At 40.2% G+C, this 23,011-nt stretch overlaps 1 protein-coding gene across 4 annotated transcripts in view; it reads right to left on the reverse strand.

The window, feature by feature from the left end:
* Nucleotides 1-20,640: 20,640 nt before the first annotated feature.
* The window catches only part of LOC117537615 (cadherin-18), a 183,349-nt gene continuing 180,978 nt past the window's right edge, over nucleotides 20,641-23,011 (reverse strand). For all 4 annotated transcript variants that reach the window (XM_034202897.1, XM_034202888.1, XM_034202905.1 and 1 more), the window contains exon 12: nucleotides 20,641-21,430. In XM_034202897.1, coding sequence (XP_034058788.1) covers nucleotides 20,925-21,430 — 506 coding nt within the window. In that variant the 3' untranslated portion in view covers nucleotides 20,641-20,924. The remainder of the gene's footprint in view (nucleotides 21,431-23,011) is intronic.

The raw sequence follows: 23,011 nt of genomic DNA on the forward strand, positions 1-23,011 counted from the left end.
TGGGTGGCCAGACAGCTAAGAGTGTACAGACACAGAGAATCAACAGCGTAATGAACGTAATTCCACAGGAAAGCCTTGCTGCTTTATGCTCAGCTTGAAAATGTTGCAGCTGAAGTGTTAACAAGCAGAAATTAACCCGATAGCATCGATGTCTGCCGGGGGTTGACATCAGTATCAGGACACACGCTCACTCATTATATATGGCTGTATTCACAAAGCCTCAATCTTAGGTTTGTGACATTTCAAAATGAGTAATACAGCAATATATTCAGTGCTGTTTTATTTACTTCAAGTTAACAAGAGTCTGTCCATGCAGTTCAGTTCATGCAAGGCTACCTATAAATGTGGTAATTATGAGTGGGATAAAGGAGGAAATAAGGTGGTGTGGTATAATGAGAAACAAACACAGGATTTCTTTACCCAGGAGATTGCTGTGTCCTGTGAATACGTTGACTAATTTCAACCTCTGTACACAAGTTCATTTACGTAATGAAATTAACTTATGATGAGTATCTAGCTTATATCACTTATGTCAAATATTGGTACTTGTGTTTCCTCAATCTTACATTGAACACAAGTAATCAAAACGTTAAAAAGTGACACTGATGCGTCCTGAGAAAGCTTCTGTATTTGAAGAGTTGGGAGCAATAACATGTTGGTTCACTTATTTACTCGTTGAGTCATCGTTGTTTTTATAAAGCCCTCTTCAGGATAACCATATCATTACTGACAGACCACGTGGAAAACAAGGCTTTCACATGTTTTAAACTCATCAGGGTTCACAAATTGCCGGGTAAATCTTAGTGATCTATCATCCTGCCAGGTTACAGGTTTTGTCGGCAGGGGTGTATCACAATGAATCCGACTGCAGCCTTTGTTACTTCACTTTAAACCTGATGGAGTGCCTGCACTGTAATGTAGCCTCTCCTGTGCTCATACCAATTAAGAACATATTAATCAAAACTATTTTTGGTTTATGTTATCTTTCTGGTCAAACGCAGGTGTTCAATGTATATTTTATCATATATGTCTTAAAATGTTGTGTACATTTAATTTAGACACACATAACAACACATACATAATGTTTACGGTCTGCATATTGCACAGTATTTTATTTAGCAGTGTTTAAAATCAATGTACCTATTTCTGCATTTTATTGTCACCACTCTCCAACACTATTTTATTTCTGTTTCATCTTGTACTATTTTATTTATTTTTATGTTTTGAATATATTGCATTTTTGGTGGAGCCTAAGACTTCAGATTTGCATTGCCAAAACAATTGTGTAGTCAATAAAGCCTCTGAATCTTTTAGCTTAAACCAAATGAAACTGGCTGTGCGTGACAGCCAGTTTATTTCTTATTTTTTACAGTTGTTCACATAAGGGAAAATAGTGCATCACTGTTACTGCCCCTTTTTTCACTCTAGTATACAAGTCTCCCCATGCTGCATCCATAGCAGAATATTCTGTACTGTAAGTCAGCAATCTCAAAGCAGTGTGCAGGTGGGGAGCCAGACAGCTTAGCTTCACAGGCAGGGTGAAAGAGGAGACAGAGGTGTGTGTGTGTGTGTGTGTGTGTGTGTGTGTGTGTGTGTGTGTGTGTGTGTGTGTGTGTGTGTGTGTGTGTGTGTGTGTGTGTGTGTGTGTGTGTGTGTGTGTGTGTGTGTGTGTGTGTGTGTGTGTGTGTGTGTGTGTGTGTGTGTGTGAGAGAGTGTGTGTGAGAGAGAGAGAGAGTGAGAGACAGAGAGAAGGAGGGAGGAAGTACTTAAGAGAGGAGAGACACGGTTGGGCAGGAGGGGGTAGAAGAGATGGGTATTTCCAAGACCAAAAACGGATTGAAGTCGAAAAGCAAAAATAAGAGCCTGCAAAACCAGAGGGAATTTGTAAAGATAGTCATGGGGAAAAAATGATAATGGGGAAAATGTTGAGTAATTTCAAGTAAAGTCGGTGAGGCAGTGGTTATATATATATATAGCCGATCCATTGGTGTTGAGAGTAAAGAGAGGCATGAGAGGGAAAAGGAAATCAGAGTGTTCAGAGATGTGAGACAGAAAATATATAACAGTTTGGAGGGACATCACAGCACAAGACAAGTAGCCTTATCCCGGAGTGTTATCCAAAAAGGTTAGGATTGTAGAGATTGTGTTCATGTGCACTGAAAACATTTGATCAGTTTCAAAAAGTAGGGAAAGGAGACAAGTAGCAGATAAAACAGAGCTATCGAGAGCTAAGATTGAGGGTTACCCAAACGGAACTAGTTTTTACTAGTACTTTTCTAGTAACATTACACTGTAGCTTAGCATATTTGTGTCAATAAGATGTAATTCTGACCTCTAGAAATGCAAACAAATATTGGGTTTTCCTGAAAAAAAGTAAGGGACATCACAATTTTCTCCTTTTGAAATTGGTGTCATTTCAGGGATGATGTTTTCCAGATTTTAAATAACCACATTGTTATCATAATCATGTATATACTGTTTATATTTCCATGTGTCTCCCTGATCTTCATGAGGCTATAAACCAAATAATACAGCTATTTTCACCTTTTTATACCTTCCCTTAAAAATGAGATACAATGACTCAAATTCAATGTTATTTAATCACTATTATATGCACTAAGTACCTGCTCAAAAACAGAAAAAAGTATGGCTGTCAAACCAATCACAGACTATTATTGTGAATATCACGTTTACCTCTGAGAATGGATTGACACAAAGTCTCTGGGTGTTGAGAGCGACATAAGAGGAGTAAAGAGAGGCAGGTGAGACACTAAAAAAAAGAGTAGCAGTTGGTGGGGAGATCACAGCGGCAGACCGTGTCAGAGATAGCCAGTGTGCAGATGTTACAGCGAACAAAAGGTCCCCGTCCCCCATGATCTGGAACAGCTTGACTACGGCTGCCCGGGTCCTTCATGGAGTGGTCAGATGGGCCAGAGATAGATATAATAAGATGGGCTATTGTGTTTGGATGGGTCTGTGGCGAGCATGGCAGTAAAGGTCTAATGAGGCATCGTGTTCCTACAATCACACATAAATACGCTACAATGTGGCCACCTGATCGCTGCCGAGCCTGCTGGAAATAATGGACTGTAAAAACCCTCTGGCCTCAGATATAAATACTGAAACAATTGTATAAAAATAATTTATAAAGGACTGACTGACACGAAGGACCAGGCCCGGTTCTACGGGGGTGCATAAGGGTGCATTGCACCCTCAGTTGAGTCGTTATGCACCCTCATTTGAAAAATGAAAAGTGAAAAAAAAAGAAAAGTGAAAAATATTACATCCATCCATCCATCCATCCATCTTCTCCCGCTTATCCGTGGTCGGGTCGCGGGGGTAGCAGTTCCAGCAGAGAGCCCCAAACTTTCTTTTCCCTGGCGACATCAACCAGCTCTGACTGGGGGATCCCAAGGCGCTCCCAGGCCAGCGAAGAGATATAATCCCTCCACCTGGTCCTAGGTCTACCCCTTGGTCTCTTCCCAGCTGGACGTGCCTGGAACACCTCCCTAGGGAGGCGCCCAGGTGGCATCCTAACTAGGTGCCCGAACCACCTCAACTGGCTCCTTTCGACGCGAAGGAGGAGCGGCTCAACTCCGAGTCCCTCCCTGATGACCGAACTTCTCACCTTATCCCTAAGGGAGACACCAGCCACCCTGCGGAGAAAACCCATCTCGGCCGCTTGTATCCGCGATCTCGTTCTTTCGGTCATGACCCATCCTTCATGACCATAGGTGAGGGTAGGAACGAAAATGGCCCGGTAGACAGAGAGCTTTGCCTTCTGGCTCAGCTCCCTTTTCGTCACAACGGTGCGGTAAAGCGACTGCAGTACCGCTCCCGCTGCTCCGATTCTCCGGCCCATCTCACGCTCCATTGTTCCCTCACTCGAGAACAAGACCCCGATATACTTGAACTCCTTCACTTGGGGTAAGGAAAAATGAACATAATGACTCGGCAGTAGACATTACAAAGGAGAAAGCTTGTAACATGCCACCTTTTTATTGTATTATAGTTATAACAAGTAATGTTTACATATTCAAATGTCTAAAATGGACTAGATTTACGTTTTAAATGTTGTTGAGTGGTTTAAGTAATGACAGTGCATTTAATTTGGTTTCCTGAAATGATGTTGTTGAGTTAATGTTGTGGTTGTATGCCAGTAGTTGTCATATCATTTGTATTTTTTATCAAAATTCTAGCCACATTTTTACAATAGGTTTTTTAATCAATTTATTTTAACCAGATGAAGGATGTAAAATGTAATTCAGTATCTCAGGTTATCACAGAAACAAGCAAAGCAAACATTAGCAGTAGCTGGACTGCATCATAGAAACACTCATTTTCAACGTGAAACTGCTTAATTTCCTGTTTTACCGGTTTTAACCCCCAGGTCCATTTATTCTAAAGAGGAAGAGGATAATTTGGCTCTCTCCTCCTCAATGAAGAACAATACAGGAACCCTGTAATGACAGAAAATGGGTGAAGCCAACTGTGTGTATTCAAGAAGCCTCAAACCAAACTGAGTGACTTACATGTGGACATGTTTAACCATTTAAAAATTAACAATATCATCCCTAGTTTTTTTAGGACACTCCCAACACACTATAGCATTCTTCTCTTGGCTATAGTTGATCTGTAATGCAATGATGAGTCCTGCAACAGGGGCTCAAATGATATATGACCCCCCCCACCTCTCATTATTACAGCACCATTAAGATGCTACATGTCACTAAATGTGACCATAGGCCTTTTTCCCCTGTGCCGGGCTAAGAGTCACTGCTGGTATTTTCAATCTCGATTCAATGAGAGCCCATGGGTATTAGAACACATTAGTGCTTTAGTGCTGTTCGCATGCCACTGTGTTTGAACTCAGCAGAAGAAAGGTATTTCTTTCTGCATTTTTTGTTGCAGGTATGGTAATATCTCTGGACTGCAGTGAGCTGTGGTGGCTTCAAAGAGATGATGGGATTTAAGGGTCAGGTATAATACATTCACAGGTTAGTGTCAGTGCTTAGCTGCATTTATGTGATGTAGGTCTGCTATTCACAGTAACAGCCCTTTAATGTTAGCAGTAGATTTATTATTATCTCATCCAGAGTGACTACAAATCAGTTAGTTGAGTGTGTGTCCCTCTGCAAAAAGGAGCCATTGTCCATTTTTTATATGAATACACCAAATGGCAAAGTAGCAAAAAATAATCTTGATGTTCTAGTCCATTTTTCTAATAATGTATAACTTTAGCTATACATGGAAGTATATTTTGTGTCATCAACTTCATCTTATATATTGACATCTTTCAAATTAAAATAAATGCATTTGACCCTCTGGTTTTTCTGATATTGATCATCTCCAGGATGATATTTTCCCAATTTTAAGGTATGAATGATATGAAAGCATACAAAACATTTATTTCTCCTAATTGAACCTCCCTCACTTAAATCCAAAGTAGTTTACATTATCTTCACTTAGAAGCTGCTCAAAAACAACACCAACTGATTTCTACTAAATTTAGATACATAAGGACACTAAAGATGTGTCAACAGCCCTATGTAAAGCTTCTCAGAAATGTTGCTGCTCTCTTTTGGAAGATGAAATACAGGTTTTGTGTTTTCTTGGTTTGTTTGTTTCTCTGACAGGTTACTTACAGTATAGCTGTCACAAGTGAACACCAGCTGTAAAATGTGGAAGTTATTTATACAGCACAGATGGCAACGCACATATCGCTACCGGCCCGACTTAATCAGTGCTGGCAGTAATACATGAGTCCATTCTTCATATTTTCAGCCAAAAGTAAGTGTGTCAATATTACTAAGATTCTGACATGCAGATTGTCTTCAGCCCGCTGTGAGGAGTCGCATAACGCCAGGGCTCAGTTTATTGTTTTGTCAGACACAAGATGGCTTTTTAAAAAATGTGCCCTTTGTGAGTTGGCAGCCAGCGTTACGAGTCTCTTACAGGCTGTAATAGATTTTAAATTATTTTCACCGGTATTCAAATATTTTTTATTGGATTTTAGAGTGTTTTATTGAAACATATTACAAGCAGTTTTACCAGTGTTGGCTTATACAATATGGCCAGTTGAGTTGGACACAAAATGATGGGAATTTGGAGAGCCCATTCCAATCAAATGTGCATTAACCTTCTACCATTAAAGTGGACCTATCATGCTATATCTGAATTATATATTGTAGGGCCATACAACATGTCTGCAAGTTTTTTTTTCAAAATACCAAACAGATCATGCATTTTAGCCATGCCTCATTTCGCTCTATTTACTCTTTTTTAGCCCTGTTTTTGCAAGGGCTGAATCTGTGAGAAGTCTTCTTCGCTGCTTTTGTGGCAGACTACAGCGCCACCTACAGGCCTGGCATATGTACTACAGCGTCTCCAGCGCTTTCCAACGGCAATGGCCGTGGCTGTCTCCTCCTACGGAGAGTTGCCCATATAGGCGGAGCTCCTTGTTTCTGACGTCAGAGATATTTCAAATCTGTATCAGTCTGTATCAGATCCGTTGCAGCCCCGTTTTTAGAGATTTGGGTATGGAGGAAAAGAGAGAGGGTTGTGTTTTCTGACACTTGGTGAGTTCCCTGACACACCGGGGACACATTCATGTATAAAAGATGTACAAAAGTGCATTTTGCATGGTAGGTCCCCTTTAAATTGGAATTTAAAGGCAAAATAATCACTTTACAGTGTCCGGAATATGTAGAAACGGTTGAGCGAATACTCTATATGCTAGATATGGTGTGATGGAGCTGTATATATTATGTATATATATTTTATGTTAACTGTTCAGAGTATCCAGAACTAATCTATATTGAGAGATTGCTAAACAGCTCTCTTATTAGATGAAAGCTATAGTGCTAACAGCGCTAATAGTAAAAATAGTAACATTTTTCACAGAGCAAACAGTCTTAACCTTCAACATTACAAATAGATAATTGGTGTTATATTAGTGCTCACTTATCGTATTGCCAGCCTTAACATTTGTTTCATTAATGTTTGTTGAATGTCAGAAATATATAGTGTTATGCCAATTCTTGTTTCCTTGCTTCTGACAGATACAGTTTTTTGTATAAAGCAAAGCTTTTTCTCTTTATGTGTCTCACAGCGGCTTCATTCTGCCCTTTGTAATGAAAGAAACACATTTCTGTTGTACAGATTTATGTCAGCCATAAAAAAGCTTCTCCTCAAACCCGCTATAGGTGGCTTTATGAGCAACCAGTTCCCTTGTGGTGATATTGAACACATATTTTCCCATGAATGCAACTGATGAGGGCTACACAGCCAAAACAGTATCACTCTAAGTGCTACAGAGATGTAGCCCAATTATATTGTTACACTTTTATCTGCCATTTCAGTTTTTACACATATTCAAGGTTTAATTTAGTCTTCCTTTGGTCTGTGAATAGAGCTGAATGCGCTGCCTCGTGCATTGAAGGCCCTCGATGAGAGATTAGTTTCTCAGACACGTAGAGTTGAGCAGGATTCTGAGTGGGAGGCCAACATCCTGCAGTAGAGGTATAATGCAGCAGAGGAAATGAATTCCTTTCCTAATGAAGTAATCAGACCAAGGACGATGTTTATAATGGCAGCAATCACACGTCTTTATCCGTTGAGAGACAGCCAGATGAATGACATGAAACAGCCACCTATATCAGCAGCATTTAGTCTCACTTTTTCTGGCAGCTTTGATGTCTCGGTGCTTCTTTTTCTTAATCTGCTTGCTTTCAAAATATGCAGATTGGATTGCTAGCAGCTCAGTTGAGTAGAGTCAAAGATTTTAACTTCTGGCTTTGCAATGAAGGCTTTGCTTTTCGATTTTCGACTCGATGATACATACGATGCAGACGTCTATCGTAAAAATTACGCAAGTAACACATTCACCACTGATATTATCTGGGGTTTATGCAGATCATTTTACAGTTGCAGTTTGATTTGTTTCCAGCTTAACTTGATACATATAAATATTGGAGGGGAGGATTTGGCTCAGGGGGGTAGTGTGTTGATCTTCGTATCAGGGGAGCCCTGGTTCAATCCCCACTGCAGTCAGTATGACTAACAATTAGCATGTACTGTAAAAACAGATTGAACCCTAACCCATTCAAATGAAACCAAAAATCTATATATTTATACTAAGACTTCAATTTTGCTGCCAACTGTGCTGTGCGACTGCCCACATTCACATTTTCAAAAACTCCAAAGTTAAATTGACACTTTAAAGCTTTACTTTGTAAAATGTAAAGGTGATTTATGTTGAAATATCAAAGACAATCCGGAGACAGTGGATGCTCTACCATCAATTGGATACGTGTTTCCTTTTGTTCTTGTTTTGGTCGCAAACCCTATCACCTAAGGGAATACAATTTGGTGGCAATGATAATGAAAGTGTTGTATGGCAGGGTTTCATTTATTCAAACATAATATTAAATACACTTTTGCCTCGTCAGCGGGGACATGACTGTGCTAAGAGGCAGCCACTGTGATAGATCCTCATATTATCTTTCAATTTGAGATAAGATTCAACACTACTGTATGATGTTAATGTCATCCACACATCTGGGTCACAAACATCACCCCTGTGCTTTGTAATTGCAGTGACGAGAAACAATTGTGTTTCTCACGGAACACACGTGTATAAAAATGATCTTGCCTGGTTTTCCTTGGGGAAATCTTCCAAACTAGATTGTTTTGTCCACATCTGTAATTGTAGATTTTTCGGTTTCCTTCTTGCATTGTAAACATTTGCAAGATATTGAACACTTGAAGTTGATGCGAGAGAATCGTTTGTGTGATATTCCCATGACAGATGCCTCAGGCAAGAGAGAAAAAAAGCTGAGTGAAATACTCCTCACATCACTTTTGTAAACAATTTCTCAAAGCTTAACAATCACCATCCCATTTCTATCCGTTTGATGTTTCGTTCTTAATCCCTGTATATGTAACGCTTCTCATCTTGTGAGGTTCTTGTTCATTTTTCAGGCAGTAATAAAAAGGTATTATATTAGCATGGATGAAGCGCCACCAGAAACTGACAGCAGAGGCAAAACCCATCCCTAGAGGGGTCAGTTCTTTTGTATATACGTATCAATATAATGGTATTCACTTGAACCCTTATTAATTATACATGATCATGAGATTGAAAACAGCAATGTGCGTGTCGTTTGCATTACTGTACCTATGGCGTGTTATTGCAGGTTTTCACTCTGCCTGTCCCTGTTACACTTCTCAATTCTACAAATAACGAAAAGGAATTCTTCCCCCTTCTTATTTTTATTTCAAATTTTGCCCATCATATTATTTGTTTGTGGCCCAACCGTGTTGTCTCATGGAGGTAACATAAATGTGCTTTACTTTGTAGAACTGTGATGACACTGCCAAATAGAGACCCTGAACTAAACACAGGTGTTTTAAGTTATTCTGGCCGATTAGACTCAAGGCCAGAGCTTTCATGGGATTTTATTACTAATCTTCAGAAACCATTAAGAATCTAAAAAGTTTAATTTGTCCCCTTTAAACAGGGGAAGCATAACCAACAGGAGACTTAGGAGGAAGTCAATTAATTACCCCATACAAGCCCAAACAGTCCTGAGAGGCGTAATCAGCCATTAAGTGAAAACACCTGTGTGTGTGCGCGTGTGCGTGCAAGAGACACACTGCAGGTGAACAGGATGAACACGTAACTACAACATATTACCATAACATTTCCCGAGTTGATTTCTTACATTAAGACAATCATTTTGTATGACTTATTTTCGGAAATGTTAAATATGCAAATTAAGTATTATCTAATCATATTTTAGAGAATTTAGGAGAAATATACAGTCACAAATAGATGAGTGAAGTAACTTAACAACTTAAATTCATAGCTGAGATGTTTTCTTTTTGCTAAATAACACGTTATGGATGTGAAATAACCCAAACTTGCATGAAAAGCAATGTGTTGCCTTATAGTTGTCATGGAAAAATCAAAACTGTCACCATAGTTAATCAATCAATCAATCAATCAATGTTTATTTATATAGCCCAATATCACAAATGTTACATTTGTCTCAGTGGTCTTCACAGTGTGTACAGAATATCAGTATGACAATACGACACCCTCTGTCCTTAGACCCTCACATCGTACAAGGAAAAACTTCCGGAGAAAACCCACAGTTTAAAGGAAAAATGGGAGAAACCTCAGGGAGAGCAACAGAGGAGGGATCCCTCTCCCAGGACGGACAGACGTGCAATAGATGCCGTGTGTAAATTGAAAAGATAATACATTTGCAACATAGGTAGTCCAAATGTTTGGAAATGCATGTGTGTATAATAGGAAGATGAATCCACAAGGATATCCATCCAGGACCTATGATCCAGGACCACAGCCACGACTCAAGATCCAGGGCTCGCGATGCAGGACACAGGACCGCAGGATCATCCATGACTCCGGATCCCGGCGTATATAGACACCAAAAAGAAAGAAATTTGGGGAAGCTGGGTTAATCGGAACATGAGAGTACACAGGTATAGACAGAGCGAAGGAAGAAGTAAGATGTCCCCCGACAAACTAAGCCTATATCAGCAAAACTAGGGGCTGAATCTAATCAGCCCTAACTATAAGCTTTATCAAAAAGGAAGGTCTTAAGCGCACTCTTAAAAACGGATAGGGTGTCTGCCGCCCGAACACAAACTGGAAGCTGATTCCACAAATGTGGAGCTTGATAAGAAAAACAAATCTTATCCATCCAAGATTTTTCCGGCCTCAATTGCAATTTGTTTTAATTTCGTGCAGTTGAAAGAACTTCCTCTAGTTACTGTGCAGCATTTAATTGTGGGACCAAGGTCTTTCTCACAGCAGACATTTTTGATACGGCGTAATAATAGCATTAATGATGACTGCATACTACTTAAGGTAATCATATGTTTAAGCACCCTGCTCTGCGTTCCCACTCTCACAGACGGCACAATTATTTTTGTTTGATTAGTTCCACTCTGAATTTCCTGCTATGATAAGTTAAAGTAAACTTTAAGAATCCTTAAGAAAGAAACACACTGAATCAACCCAAAACAACACTGCCTCTGTTCATCCAAATGGAGTGTAACCCCTAATTTCCACCGGGTCCGTCTGCGTCGCGGCGTTCGCAAAGATCGCGGCCACTCAGAAGTTACGGCCCAGAAGCGTCTCGTCACAGGGCTCCTCTAAAATTAGGATGAATCCTATTTTTGACGCGACGCAGCTGTAAGGTAATGTCGGGCAGGCAGGAAGTGGAACGTTCAGAGCATATATATATATATATATATATATACACACACAAACACATTTTAAGTCTTTCAAGTAGGAGGAGAAATGCCAGCGTTCTCCTCCAGTTTACAGGCACTGTGTAAATTATATATATAGAATAATCAGGGCCGCCCCTGGCCAACTTGGGGCCCCAAGCGACATTGTGAGATGTCGCTTGGGGTCTTCCAAGATCTTCACCTGCACTAGTGGCCGTATCAAAGCCGTGATTGGTCAGATGTTGATTCATTGCAACGGTGTCGGGTTACACACGTGCTCCCCTTGTCTCACCTCTCACTCTCGCGGGGGGTGCGCGGAGAACTGAGCGGAGAACTGCGCACAGCAGCTGAGGCCCTCTGGGCGGGGCCCCGTGCGCAAGGCGGGGCCCCATGCAGCCTGCGTGATTGGCCTGTAGGGAGGGGCGGCCCTGAGAATAATTATGATGATGAATGCATTTTTTTACCACTAAAATACAGCAACACATATTTGATTCATGTCGTTTATAACTGGAATATTATTATTGTTATTAACTTTGTCTGTACAAAGTAGCCTGTCCAGGAAATATGCCCAAATCAACAAAAACTGCGAGCCGGCAGGCAAGACGCTCCGCTTCTGAAATGCTTCTGAAACGTGCCCGGTGGGTTATGACGCTAGAGGAAGTCGGACCAAAACCGTGGCGCGGCGCAGACGGACCCGGTGGAAACTAGGGGTTAGATATGTTTTAGGGGGTGGGGCGGATACCTTGGTTGGTGAAAAATTGTTATGACATCATAAAGTGGCCAAAATCTGATCAGACAGGTTTTTATATAAATGGATCAGGACAAAAAGTGAGCAAATCTTTTTTCCTGAAACTTTCAGAATCTCTTTCCACAGAGGGGACACATGTTTAGGTATAAAATACATGAAAAAATGGATTTTGCATAATAGGTGACCTTTAAAACTTCTTTTATTTTTTGTATCTAATCTAATATTCTTTGCCAATACAGAAAGAATGGGAGCTGGTGGCTCTACCCAGTGTTAATGATAGTATGCAGCGCTAAAGGGCACTGCTGCTTTATGTTGGCACTTCCTTTTGTTGGTGGCTCATTTGTGCCTTGGTCACCAGGTGAAGGCCATTAACTGTTAACGAGCTGTGAGGAGAGAAAAGCAGGACTGAAAACCCTTTCTCTTCTGTTTCACAAGCTGTTTTGCATTCCACAAAACACCTTTTGATGTGGGAAATCATACTGCAACACCTCTTTAAGAAGCTAGGTAAATAAATACAAATTCGAAATAATAATGATACGCCTATGAACAAGTGGATTAATTTACCAAGCCACGTTGTTTGAACACTTATGCTGCTATAATGGGAAATCTTCCATTCACCTTGAGCATTCATAATAATTGTTATTACGAATGCCGCAGTGCTTCAGAAAACTCCCCTGCCTTGTCTCCTGTCAAGGCAAATCAAAGTGGTATATACCGTATGTTCTGTCACTCATACAGCTAAATGTCAAAGAAATTCACCAGTGCCTCCCCGAAGACCTAATTATCCTCAAGACAAATGAGTACACCTGGCATCCAATCAAAGCTGTCAATGATGAACACTGGAGACTGAGCCATCCTCCCGTCTGAGAGAAATGGGCTGAAGATCAAACCTTTTTTAATATGAATTTCCTTTTTTGTGCTTCTCCAACTAGGCTAGAATTCAAGTAGGACCTCCTTCTCATGGATTGTCCTTTTGTTCACATTACAGAGAAGTGCTCCATGCTTTCCGCCATGTCCCTGACACACTTTCTGTGGTTTCTGTCAGAAGGGGCTCTCTCAGGAGTTTCCAAACATGTGTTGAGGCGTCCATGTGGCGCAGCAGTTCTCACAGCATGTAAGCTTTAAACTGGCACATTGTTAACACCCGCCACACACAAAGTAAACACAGTTAAATAAACACATATGTGCAGCGATGTAAATGCACATATTGAACAATGAGTTGAAGCTGAAGGAATCACATTTTTGGATAAAGCATATCTTTGTTTTAAACAGTTAAAATATGCCTTAGTTTAAATGTGATTATTTATTTTATCCAGACTTCTTATGATACACACATCCTCAAATAATCACAATTGTTCAAGCAACCTTGAGAAACCTACACACTTGTCTAGTGTAATATTTCCTGGGATGAGATACTCATTTGCTGGTTTGGGACTTTATTCATATTTGATTAAGTTTTGATATGTTACCGCCTGAGGGGCACAGGAGTACAGAGCCTGGAAGGTTATGAGAGTACTGTTTTTTGTATCATGCCTGCGTGATAATTAGTAATTCATTCCTTCTAATAAATAATTCCTGACCGAACCACATGCTTCAAAACGTCTTTAGGAAACCTGGGAGTGATGTCACAGCTTACCTGCTGTTTGAATCATTTTTTGCATGACTCACTGTGTACATTATTCATTTAGAATCTCACATTAATAATTGACCTGGTGTTGCTTTTGAGGAATTATAAGGAGTTGGTTAGAGAGGGAGATGTGTAGTTGTGGGTACCATCATAGATGTTTAATAGAATTACGCCCCAGGAACGTAGATCAGAACGGGGAACACTCACACTGTGCTAACAGAGCACCGGCTTAAGTTAAGCCCACAAGAGGCACAAATATTATCAAGTCAAAACACGCCTCATTAGAAATCAGCGAAGTAAGGCATGATTCCATCCACTGAGCAGTGCACTGGTAGAAATGTTGGAAGGCATTACTGATTCCATGTGTGCCGTGCATGTGGCTTACACTTAATCATTTAAACTACTGTGACTTCGACTGTCAGAACAGAAGTACCAGAGCACCTAGACGAATTGTAAATGTTCGTAATGCATCTGCAACAATCATTTGTTTTATTCATCCGGCTGTTGCCAGTAGGGAAGAAACAACACGTTCTTATTATTAGTGAAGAGCAGGGAAAATGACTTGCAGCTGCCATCACTCATGTTTCTATATCTAACAGAAGATGATAAACTTGTGGAGTAACTCAAGAGCAACGTTTTTACTTCAACTAGAGGTTCCCGCTTCAAAGCAAGGGATCTAATTAGGTTTTTTAGATTCAGGATGCCAAATCCACATATTCATGGGGGGAAACACATGCCAAATTAAAGATGGTAAATGTTGGTGGCAAATGTGCATCTTTGTATCTTACAGTAGCATTCGCACAAGCTGTGAATCACGAATACATTCCTGCATTGGCTATTTCTTGCCGCAATTGTTTATAGAATAATATTTTTGGTATTGTTTGAACGTTTTGATCTGGAGGCCATGTTGAAAACGGTCGAGCCAATATAGCCTAAGTAGGAAATGTTCACTCTTCTGATTCAGACATGTGACCTAAAACATCAATGCTTCATTACATGGAGTATAGATTAAAACCATGAATGTGTTTATAGAAGGGAAACCCCAGCTGTCGCCAAAGGTCAGTGTCTACGACACCCTCCGGTAGTGAAATGACAAATTATTTCCTTAATGACACATACTGCAGTGCCAGAAAGTCCTGTTTTGTAGATACATCGAAGATTGAACTTCACAATTTAAATTGGAGAGCTTCTGCGAGAAGGAACCCTCATTAGGGACTACTTAGTGCATTTAAACCATAATCGTTTGAGTGTTGAAACAGTCACATGATTTGCACAGATACAGTCCTTGGTGGAGAGAGAATTGCTCCTTCATTCTGCCATGGCCCATCTTCCCCTGAGGCAACACGCTGTGTTACAGAAGAGTCCTTCTCCAGGAGGACAGTGACTGTAAACCAGAGACATTAGGAACGTATTAAGGGTCTAAGCAAGACTAAGGAGTTCAGACTTGCATAGCTTTTCGTATTATTTGCTAACCATGGGGATATGTTCCAGCTAACACAGACAGTGTTTTTATGAAGCAACTTAAAAGCCTTGTTCGAGCCCTATCAAACCTCGCAGGGCATCTGCAGGGCAACCATGATTTTTTTTTTAATTGTAAGTCTAAATTGTTCAGAATGATTGAACATGAAGGGGATATGGAGGCAGAGCAAAGACAATAATGTCTTTACAGTGACCATCGATCGGAAGGAATTTTGCTTAAACTCTTGTGAGACTTGCTGCCCAACCATCTATCTTACCGATAAACACCAACAGTATTTGTGCTCTTCCTCTACTTTAAGTTTGGTGGCAGTAGTGAAAACAAGTGAAATAGTGAGGTTCTAGTGAAGGTAAGGAAGTAGAATGCCGCAAGCTAGCTAACCAGATATGATGTAACCTTCCTCACAATATCACTAGAACATTCCATGGAGTTTTCTACACTGTTTTACCATTTGAGGTTCATCTGCTGTTCTATTTATCATATATCTGTATCTTATCTAGTTGCAACCTCTTTTTCTGCAAAGGTATAATGGTTTTCCAACTGGATAATGGTTTCACCCACTAAGTATCCAAATTAACCAACTCTGAATAATCCAATCACGGTAGGGGACGGAAACAGGTATTAATTCCCATTTGCTTTTGATGATTTTATTACATTTAAGGTACAGTTTGATTAAGATGCATAGCTGGTTATCTAGAATAATAAATATATTGGTGAATATAAGAGGGAAAACGCCAGGTCAATTTCCAATAAATGCCAACTTGGAGCAAACGAGTTCCAACATTCATTTAACTTTTTCTGAAATAAATTATTACAATACTGTAGGCAATTTCAATTATCTACGTCTAGCTAACATACTGACGAAATTAAACAGTGTTCGGAGACATATAATTTGTCGTAGCCTACATTCCGTGTGCATTAAGCAGCACATGAATCCATCTTATATTCATGAAGGGGTTTCAATTTCATGATGTAGCTTTATATCAGTCACAAGCTGGTGAAAAAAGTCTGCAGCAGCCTGTCCTCACTCCCCCCTGCATAACTTTTCAAGGCTATGTAGGTCAGCTGTCTCAGTGAACATTCAAGATGTTTTAATTCCTCATTGTTTATTCTCTCATGTCATCTGAAATGATGTATTACTGCTGAGGTGACTTGTTGGGGAGACAAATGCTAATCAACACATTTATAGCCTTAGTTCCTCTTTCCCTTGAAAGCCGTCGAGGCATGTTCAGGCTTCAGCAATCAGAATTATGTAATTGTACTTTCTAAAACGACTCATTATCAAAGCTTGAATTCACAGGCATACAGCTCTCCCATTATGTCCCCTCAACAGTCATCAACTTCAGTGGAAAAACTTGTGACACTGATGAAGTCATTTTGCATCTATGAGTTGAAAGATGAAGTTTTCCAAATAATTTTTGAACAGCAAACAAACCTCTGCAACTAACCTAAACTTTTGGGTAAAACAACTTTAATGATTGCAAGCTTGAATTTTTAAAGGATTTTTAGTCTCTTTGATCTTTTATTTCCAATTCACCTTTGCATACTCCAGAGTCATGAACATTTATAATATGCAAAGCCCTCCTTCTATTAAATCATACTCGATGTGAAAGCTTCAAACCTTCTGAGAAAGCCTCTGACCTCAAACGGTAACGAAAGCAGCACTGGCCCTGAGGTCTCGGCTTACACAACCCAGTGAAAAAACAAAAAATGACTCCACAGCCCTCTCAGGCAGTAAGAGACACACATAAATCTACATCCATCCTTGACCTGCAACGCGCAATTAAATCTGTTTTGGTATGCAAGCCTGCTCTGTAAACAAAGTGCGTGATGCGTGGCTGCTTATCCAACAGATACAAGGATGTTATAAGTGAAGAGTGCGGTAAAATATCACAGGAACCATCACCACTTGCAATTGGGCTGGTGTTTTCTTAGATAATCCATTCTGCTTCTTTTTAGAAAAGATAAAACCGTAGGAGCTATTTCCCCAACACATATCCTCGTGCACCTGTGAGATATTACCCTTGCCTTATCGGGGAAACATATGGGCCGGGCTTTGAAAGATTGTGGCTCTAAAAGGCAGAAATCTTTATTCAGGGAGTGACGGTTCAATCCATGTAAACCCCTCTCGGTGTCTAACACTTATCTCGCCATTCATTTTCTGAACAAAAGCGCAATTTGGCACTCTGGAAACTTTACACCACTTTTTAATTAATTAACATCTTAGTTCATTCCTCAGTTGAAACTTGTTCTGTTAAGTGTCACCTATGCTTAATTACCGAACAAGTAACTAATTGCCGCAAGATTAGTTTTTCCAGTCATGGATGAAAAATCCCTCAACCAAACTTCCTTAAAAAGCTTTATTCGCCACAAGATTTATCTTCGACACAAATTGCATGCCCATTGGTGTGATGAGAACATGCTGTGTACAATAGACCAACACTGCATCTGCTGAGGATATTATGTTTATTTCCCGTCATTAGTCTGGCATGAAAACACTGCAGGGTAGTGTCCATTAGGGGTCACATTCAGTGCCTTTAAATCAAATAGGATCCTTAATTATATATAGTGAAATTGGCTAGTGGTGCAAGTAAATCATTCAGAGGTAGTTAATGATTTCCTGCTTCAGTGCTGTTTATTGACTGGAACATCAAAAGTCGTGTTTGGATTTTTAAACCATGCTCTACAATATTAAAGTTCCTGTTGCATGCTTAAAGGTGGGGTAGGTAATTTGGGAGAAAGCAGCTCGAGTGTGCTAGAATTTGAAAATACACAGCCGGAAAAAATCTGCCACTTCCTTACAGAGCCCCTCCTCCAACACACACGAATGCGCACATTACCAATGAGGGCACGAGATAAGTTTGTGCACAGATGGAAGGCTGACAGGCAGGTAGGCCATCCAGCTACTTTAGCCGCGCCGGCTCAGATGATTGGTCGTGCTTTTTACAGCGCCACGGCTTCCACTGATGGATTTTTTGTCAAAGCATTTAAGATATTCATTGCTATGGGGATGTTAAGAGCATTCCATGGAATATAACAAAAAGTATATCTCAAGCCGGTTTCTCAAACGTACCTACCCCACCTTTAAGGATGGATTGGTCAAAAATAAAGCAACAAGCTGAACTCCTGTTTAATACTAGAACACACAGACTTTTATAGTGTTATTTACCGACTTGGTAAAGCTTCTCCAAAGCCATATATTAAAAACACTACAACTCTTCACTCTTATTCATACTGATTGCATGTGTGAAATCAGTACACTGACCTTCTTTCACTTACACCAGTGTACAACTGAGAGGCTTTCCTCAGAAATCTCCTAACAAATGCTTTGCGTTCTGATTCAGGTCACAGAAATGGAATAATTGTCTTTATTTCTTGCCAACAGATAATTTTAGAATTTAGGGCACTATCTCTATAAGGAGGCAGCTCTCCATCTCCCAGAGCAAGTCTCCCTTTTTCCAAAACTGCAAAATTCCCAGTTTCTTTTTACAAAAATGCCCTCCAGGGCAGCTGCTCGTATATTTGTAGCCTGAGGTAAAGAAAGACACTTTAGGGGCCTGACAGATATCAGAACGTTGCAGTTTTGTGAGCAAGGTTTCTCTTGAGAGAATGAAAGAAAGATAGAATGATTTTGTAAAAAATGGGATTAGAAAAATACTGGAAGTGAAGGATCAAGACTGATTGCAGCTGCATGTATATGATAATTAATCTAAACACACTTTTAAAAATACACAATGTCCTGAATAAAAAACAAAAGCAAATAAATACTGAATGTCAGTTCGAGAACTTCTATGCTTCATGGCTCTGACTGTCTTATATGACCTTTGGCTACTGACAGATGTTGAAGAATTTCTATGCTCGTTTCCTGGTTTCAATCCAATTGTGAAAAAGAGAAAAACACAGTCATTCTGTGAGCAGAGGGAAATAATGAGCAAGAAAACGAGGAAGAAGAATGAGACGGAAGATTTTTACGAGCACAGAGAGCCGTTATGTCAGGAGCAGTGGGGGGTCTGAAATATTCATCATCTTCCCATCTTATTTCTTAAGACCAGCATCAGCATTTCTGACGCAACCAACACTGAACAGGAGCATGACAGGACAAAAGAGTCCGGGCTGGGTGGAGATGACTAATCAGAAGGTACAGAAACACTGTGTTCTGTGTGTGTGAAAGTGTCTTTATTGTTGGTGCCCGGGCACTTCTTGTTTCCTTTCAATGTTACACAGAGAGCTGAGTTGCCAAATGAGATATTAACCTCTGGTGGCAGCTACTGAACTTTCCAGACATGACCCTGTTTAACTAGATGCTTAATAGCACAAAATGAAAGTGAGTCATACCGTTTGGAGGTGAACTGGATATCTAATTCCCCGCTATGAAAATGACATCACATGGTTTTCTGGTCTTTTAGACATTTCACAAAGTCATCAATAACATTGTGAATGTGATGTTCTTACACCTGTTTTACTTGGAAGGTAACAAGGAAGTAACTACGGTGGCTGACGGGCAAACGCATTACCACAGTCAAAAACACATACATTAAGAGAAACACGCTACATGCTAGAACGATGCAAATATAAACAACACAAATGTGCCAAAAGATAAGAAACATCTTCACCAACTTGACAACAGGTACGCAGCATTTAGAAAGCTTTCACCAACTTGATGAAACATGCGCAGGGTGTGTGTTGGCACATTAGTGTTTGAATATTTACATCGTTTTTGAAAGTGTTTTGGGGCCGTTGTAGCCACCGTAAGTGACCCACTTTTGACACAAATTCAATTCATCAATACTTTTTAATATGTAGAAGTCAAGTGTTGTAGGAGTACTATTAACATGTAAAAGGGTTTCGTTGTTGAATTACAGTTACAGTTAACATCAGCACACTAAAGAAACTAAACTAGTGTAATATGCATACTGAGTATTTTCTTTAACACTCATCATTTGTCCTTGTAAGACTTCACACTAGAAAGCCTGATTGAATTTAAGCGTTGTATTCAACTTTGGACAAAGCATTGTTGTACCTCTGCACCTTCGTAAGAGTTTATACCATATCTCAGGGCCAGTGGTCCTATTGCAAGAACCTTCAAGCACGAACAAATTAATGAAGCGCAGCAGCAAGGCTGGCTCCTATAGAGGGCTCACACACACCTCTTGAATCGGAAAGCTCAGGCCCATGAGGAGATCATGGGGAAACTCCAGGGTACCAAGGTTGCATAATTTACAGTAGGTCTGTGTGCTGGAAAAGCAGATGGGTATAATGCTTGAAATGAAAATGCTACTTGTTAACGTTAGGTTGCATTGTATAATAATCCTCTGCTTGTGTTGGCTTGCCTACCCTTTTGCCAAAACAAAATGTGCCTTACAAACATGTTATGGACTGGAGGTGTCATTATTGTGCATATGGCAGGCTCAGCATTATCCTCTTCTTGGTGGAACGTACACACTTTGGAGATGCCTCCCACCATGATAATCTTAACCGAATGCTGCACTGCGTATCCATTTGTGGAGGAAGAAGACAAACTTGCAATATTTTTTCACACATCCACTCATATGGATTTCAGGACTTTATTGAGCAATAAAAAATATACACCAAGGAAAATATCCTTTTCCCCCCCATATTGTTGTTCTTCACTCTCAAAATCTGATTCGATACTTCCAGATGAATGGCTCAAATTGACAAAATGGAAAAAAAAAATAGAGCAGTCTTTTTAGTTCAACAGTTGTAAACCACCGGAACAGTTTGAAAGCATCTGTTTGTTCGTATAGTTCGCTTTTTGAAAAATGTATTTCAAACAGGAGGGATATCCCAGACTAGGCGGTCACCTCTGACTCTGCCTCTGCGTAGAGTTCTGCCAGTTTCTGGAACTGGGGCCCCCAGTTGTCTAGGTAGTTATAATCCTGCTCTGATTGTGTTCCGGGAGTGTCTAAAGGGCTGACGGAGCCCGTGGGGGAGCCCTGGCCCTCGTAGGCGTAGGTCTGGAGAGAGTCGTAAGGCGGCACGCTGGTATCCATGTCGGCCTCCACCAGTCTCTGCCTGATAAACTCGTGCACATCCGACTCGTCCTGCTCCACTGCTGCGGCCCGGTGGCTGCGGGGGAGCGTGCAGTGTTTTCTTTTCTCCGGCCGAATGTCCCGTCGGAACTTGAATTCCTCGGCGGCAGCGGGGTTACGAAGGGCGATGATGTCGAAGGCCTCGGTGTCCTCCTCGCCTCCGCCCTCATCGTCATACGTGACTACGTTCTCTCGGATGTCCTCTTCAGAGATTATAAGCGGCTCCTTCTTGCTCCGCCTCAGTGTGATGAAGAGAACCACAATGGCTGCAAAAGAGAAGCGTTTTTTGTTTCAATGAAAAGTGATGAGGATTATATCCCTCAAACATCAATAGGTTACAACGTATGAGCATTATTCCAGTATTTAACTTCGTACAATAAACTCATATGTAATAAATCTGGATTATAGTCAACAGTAAGAAAATTGCTTTTCACAAGAATTAAATTGACGAAGTGCTTAGCAGAAGACTATCACATTACAGAAACGTTGGAAGTGAACACAAGCTGACATTTTGTGCATATTTATCTATTTTTCCATCAGGGCACTAAAACTAGCCAAGCGTTGAAGATTTGGAAATCGATAAAGCACATTAGCTGACATTAGCAACGGCTGTGATGTTACTTTGAATTCAAGCTGTTGAGATGATGACAATACACACATTTCCATTATCTGTGGAACATTTCATCTAACATCCAGCTTAAACAGCCAGTGAATATCAAGTGAACATGTGACAATATATGGAAGAATATCTCATCTTTGAGTTTTACGTGGAAATAATGAGCCTGTTGTGCCACATTAGAGAAAATATAGCACAATGAAAGCTAAGTAGCTTCCAGTGTGAAATATATGTTCCAACTGCTAATGAAGTCATGAAGCCGAGGAATATTTGATGACATGCTACATACAGCTTGGAACTTGTTCGTACATCTAATGAGAGTTATCTTGAAGGGCTTTTTTTGTTAATAATGACCTTTCTGCAGGATGTTAGCAGTAACATATATCTAATGAAATGGCTTATAGAATCAGAGTACATTTGTACATCAGTGCAATATCTAAAAGGAGTTCAATATGCTGCATTAACAGACAGAGCTATATCAGCGTTCCTGCAGGGGTATGAATAAAAACAGATGAATATACACTGTTATTGAATAAAAAACTGTTATAAGGTTTATTTATATACTGTAAATACAACCCGGTATCACGGTGAGACGTGAACATGTGACGCTTTACCATTGCTGGGAGACGGGAAGATGTCACGGTTTCGTCTTTTCAAAACGTGAAAAGCGTGACAGCTACACGGTATTGTTAACCCATGTTAACCAGTGGAGAAATAACCGGAAATACCAAGCAAATGCTACCCCGACGTAATGATTTATTTTTTAATAGTCACACTCGATTACAGCGATTTTCTTGTTGCCCCAGCTGGTCGACACCTCTTTTAGCAGAAACAAAGGCTACATTAATGTATTAAATCGATGTTAATCCATGCGTGTGGATGTGGAATTAACGGACGTGACGTTGTGCGATTGAGTTGCCAAGCAACAGCTTCGGTTCATGTTAATTTACAAACTATTCAACTACAACCGTAGTTATATTTAAAAACATGTTAGAAGGCCTCACGAAATACTTTAATGCACATTAAAATGTAAATGTGAAGGAATGTGTGTATAACAAAATACATCGGTCATTAAACGAAACCGGAAACAGATGTAGGCAAGATCCTCAGCTCGATGATTGGATGTTTATCCGCAATGCATGCTGGGATTTGGTGTTTATGTGATGTGAAATCTGAAAACGTTTTTTAAAAATACAATAATACTTTATTCCGAGTGTGCTTGCTTTACTCT

This window comes from Gymnodraco acuticeps, unplaced genomic scaffold (genome assembly GCF_902827175.1).
Source record: "Gymnodraco acuticeps unplaced genomic scaffold, fGymAcu1.1, whole genome shotgun sequence".
In the NCBI taxonomy this organism is placed as follows: Eukaryota; Metazoa; Chordata; class Actinopteri; order Perciformes; family Bathydraconidae; genus Gymnodraco; species Gymnodraco acuticeps.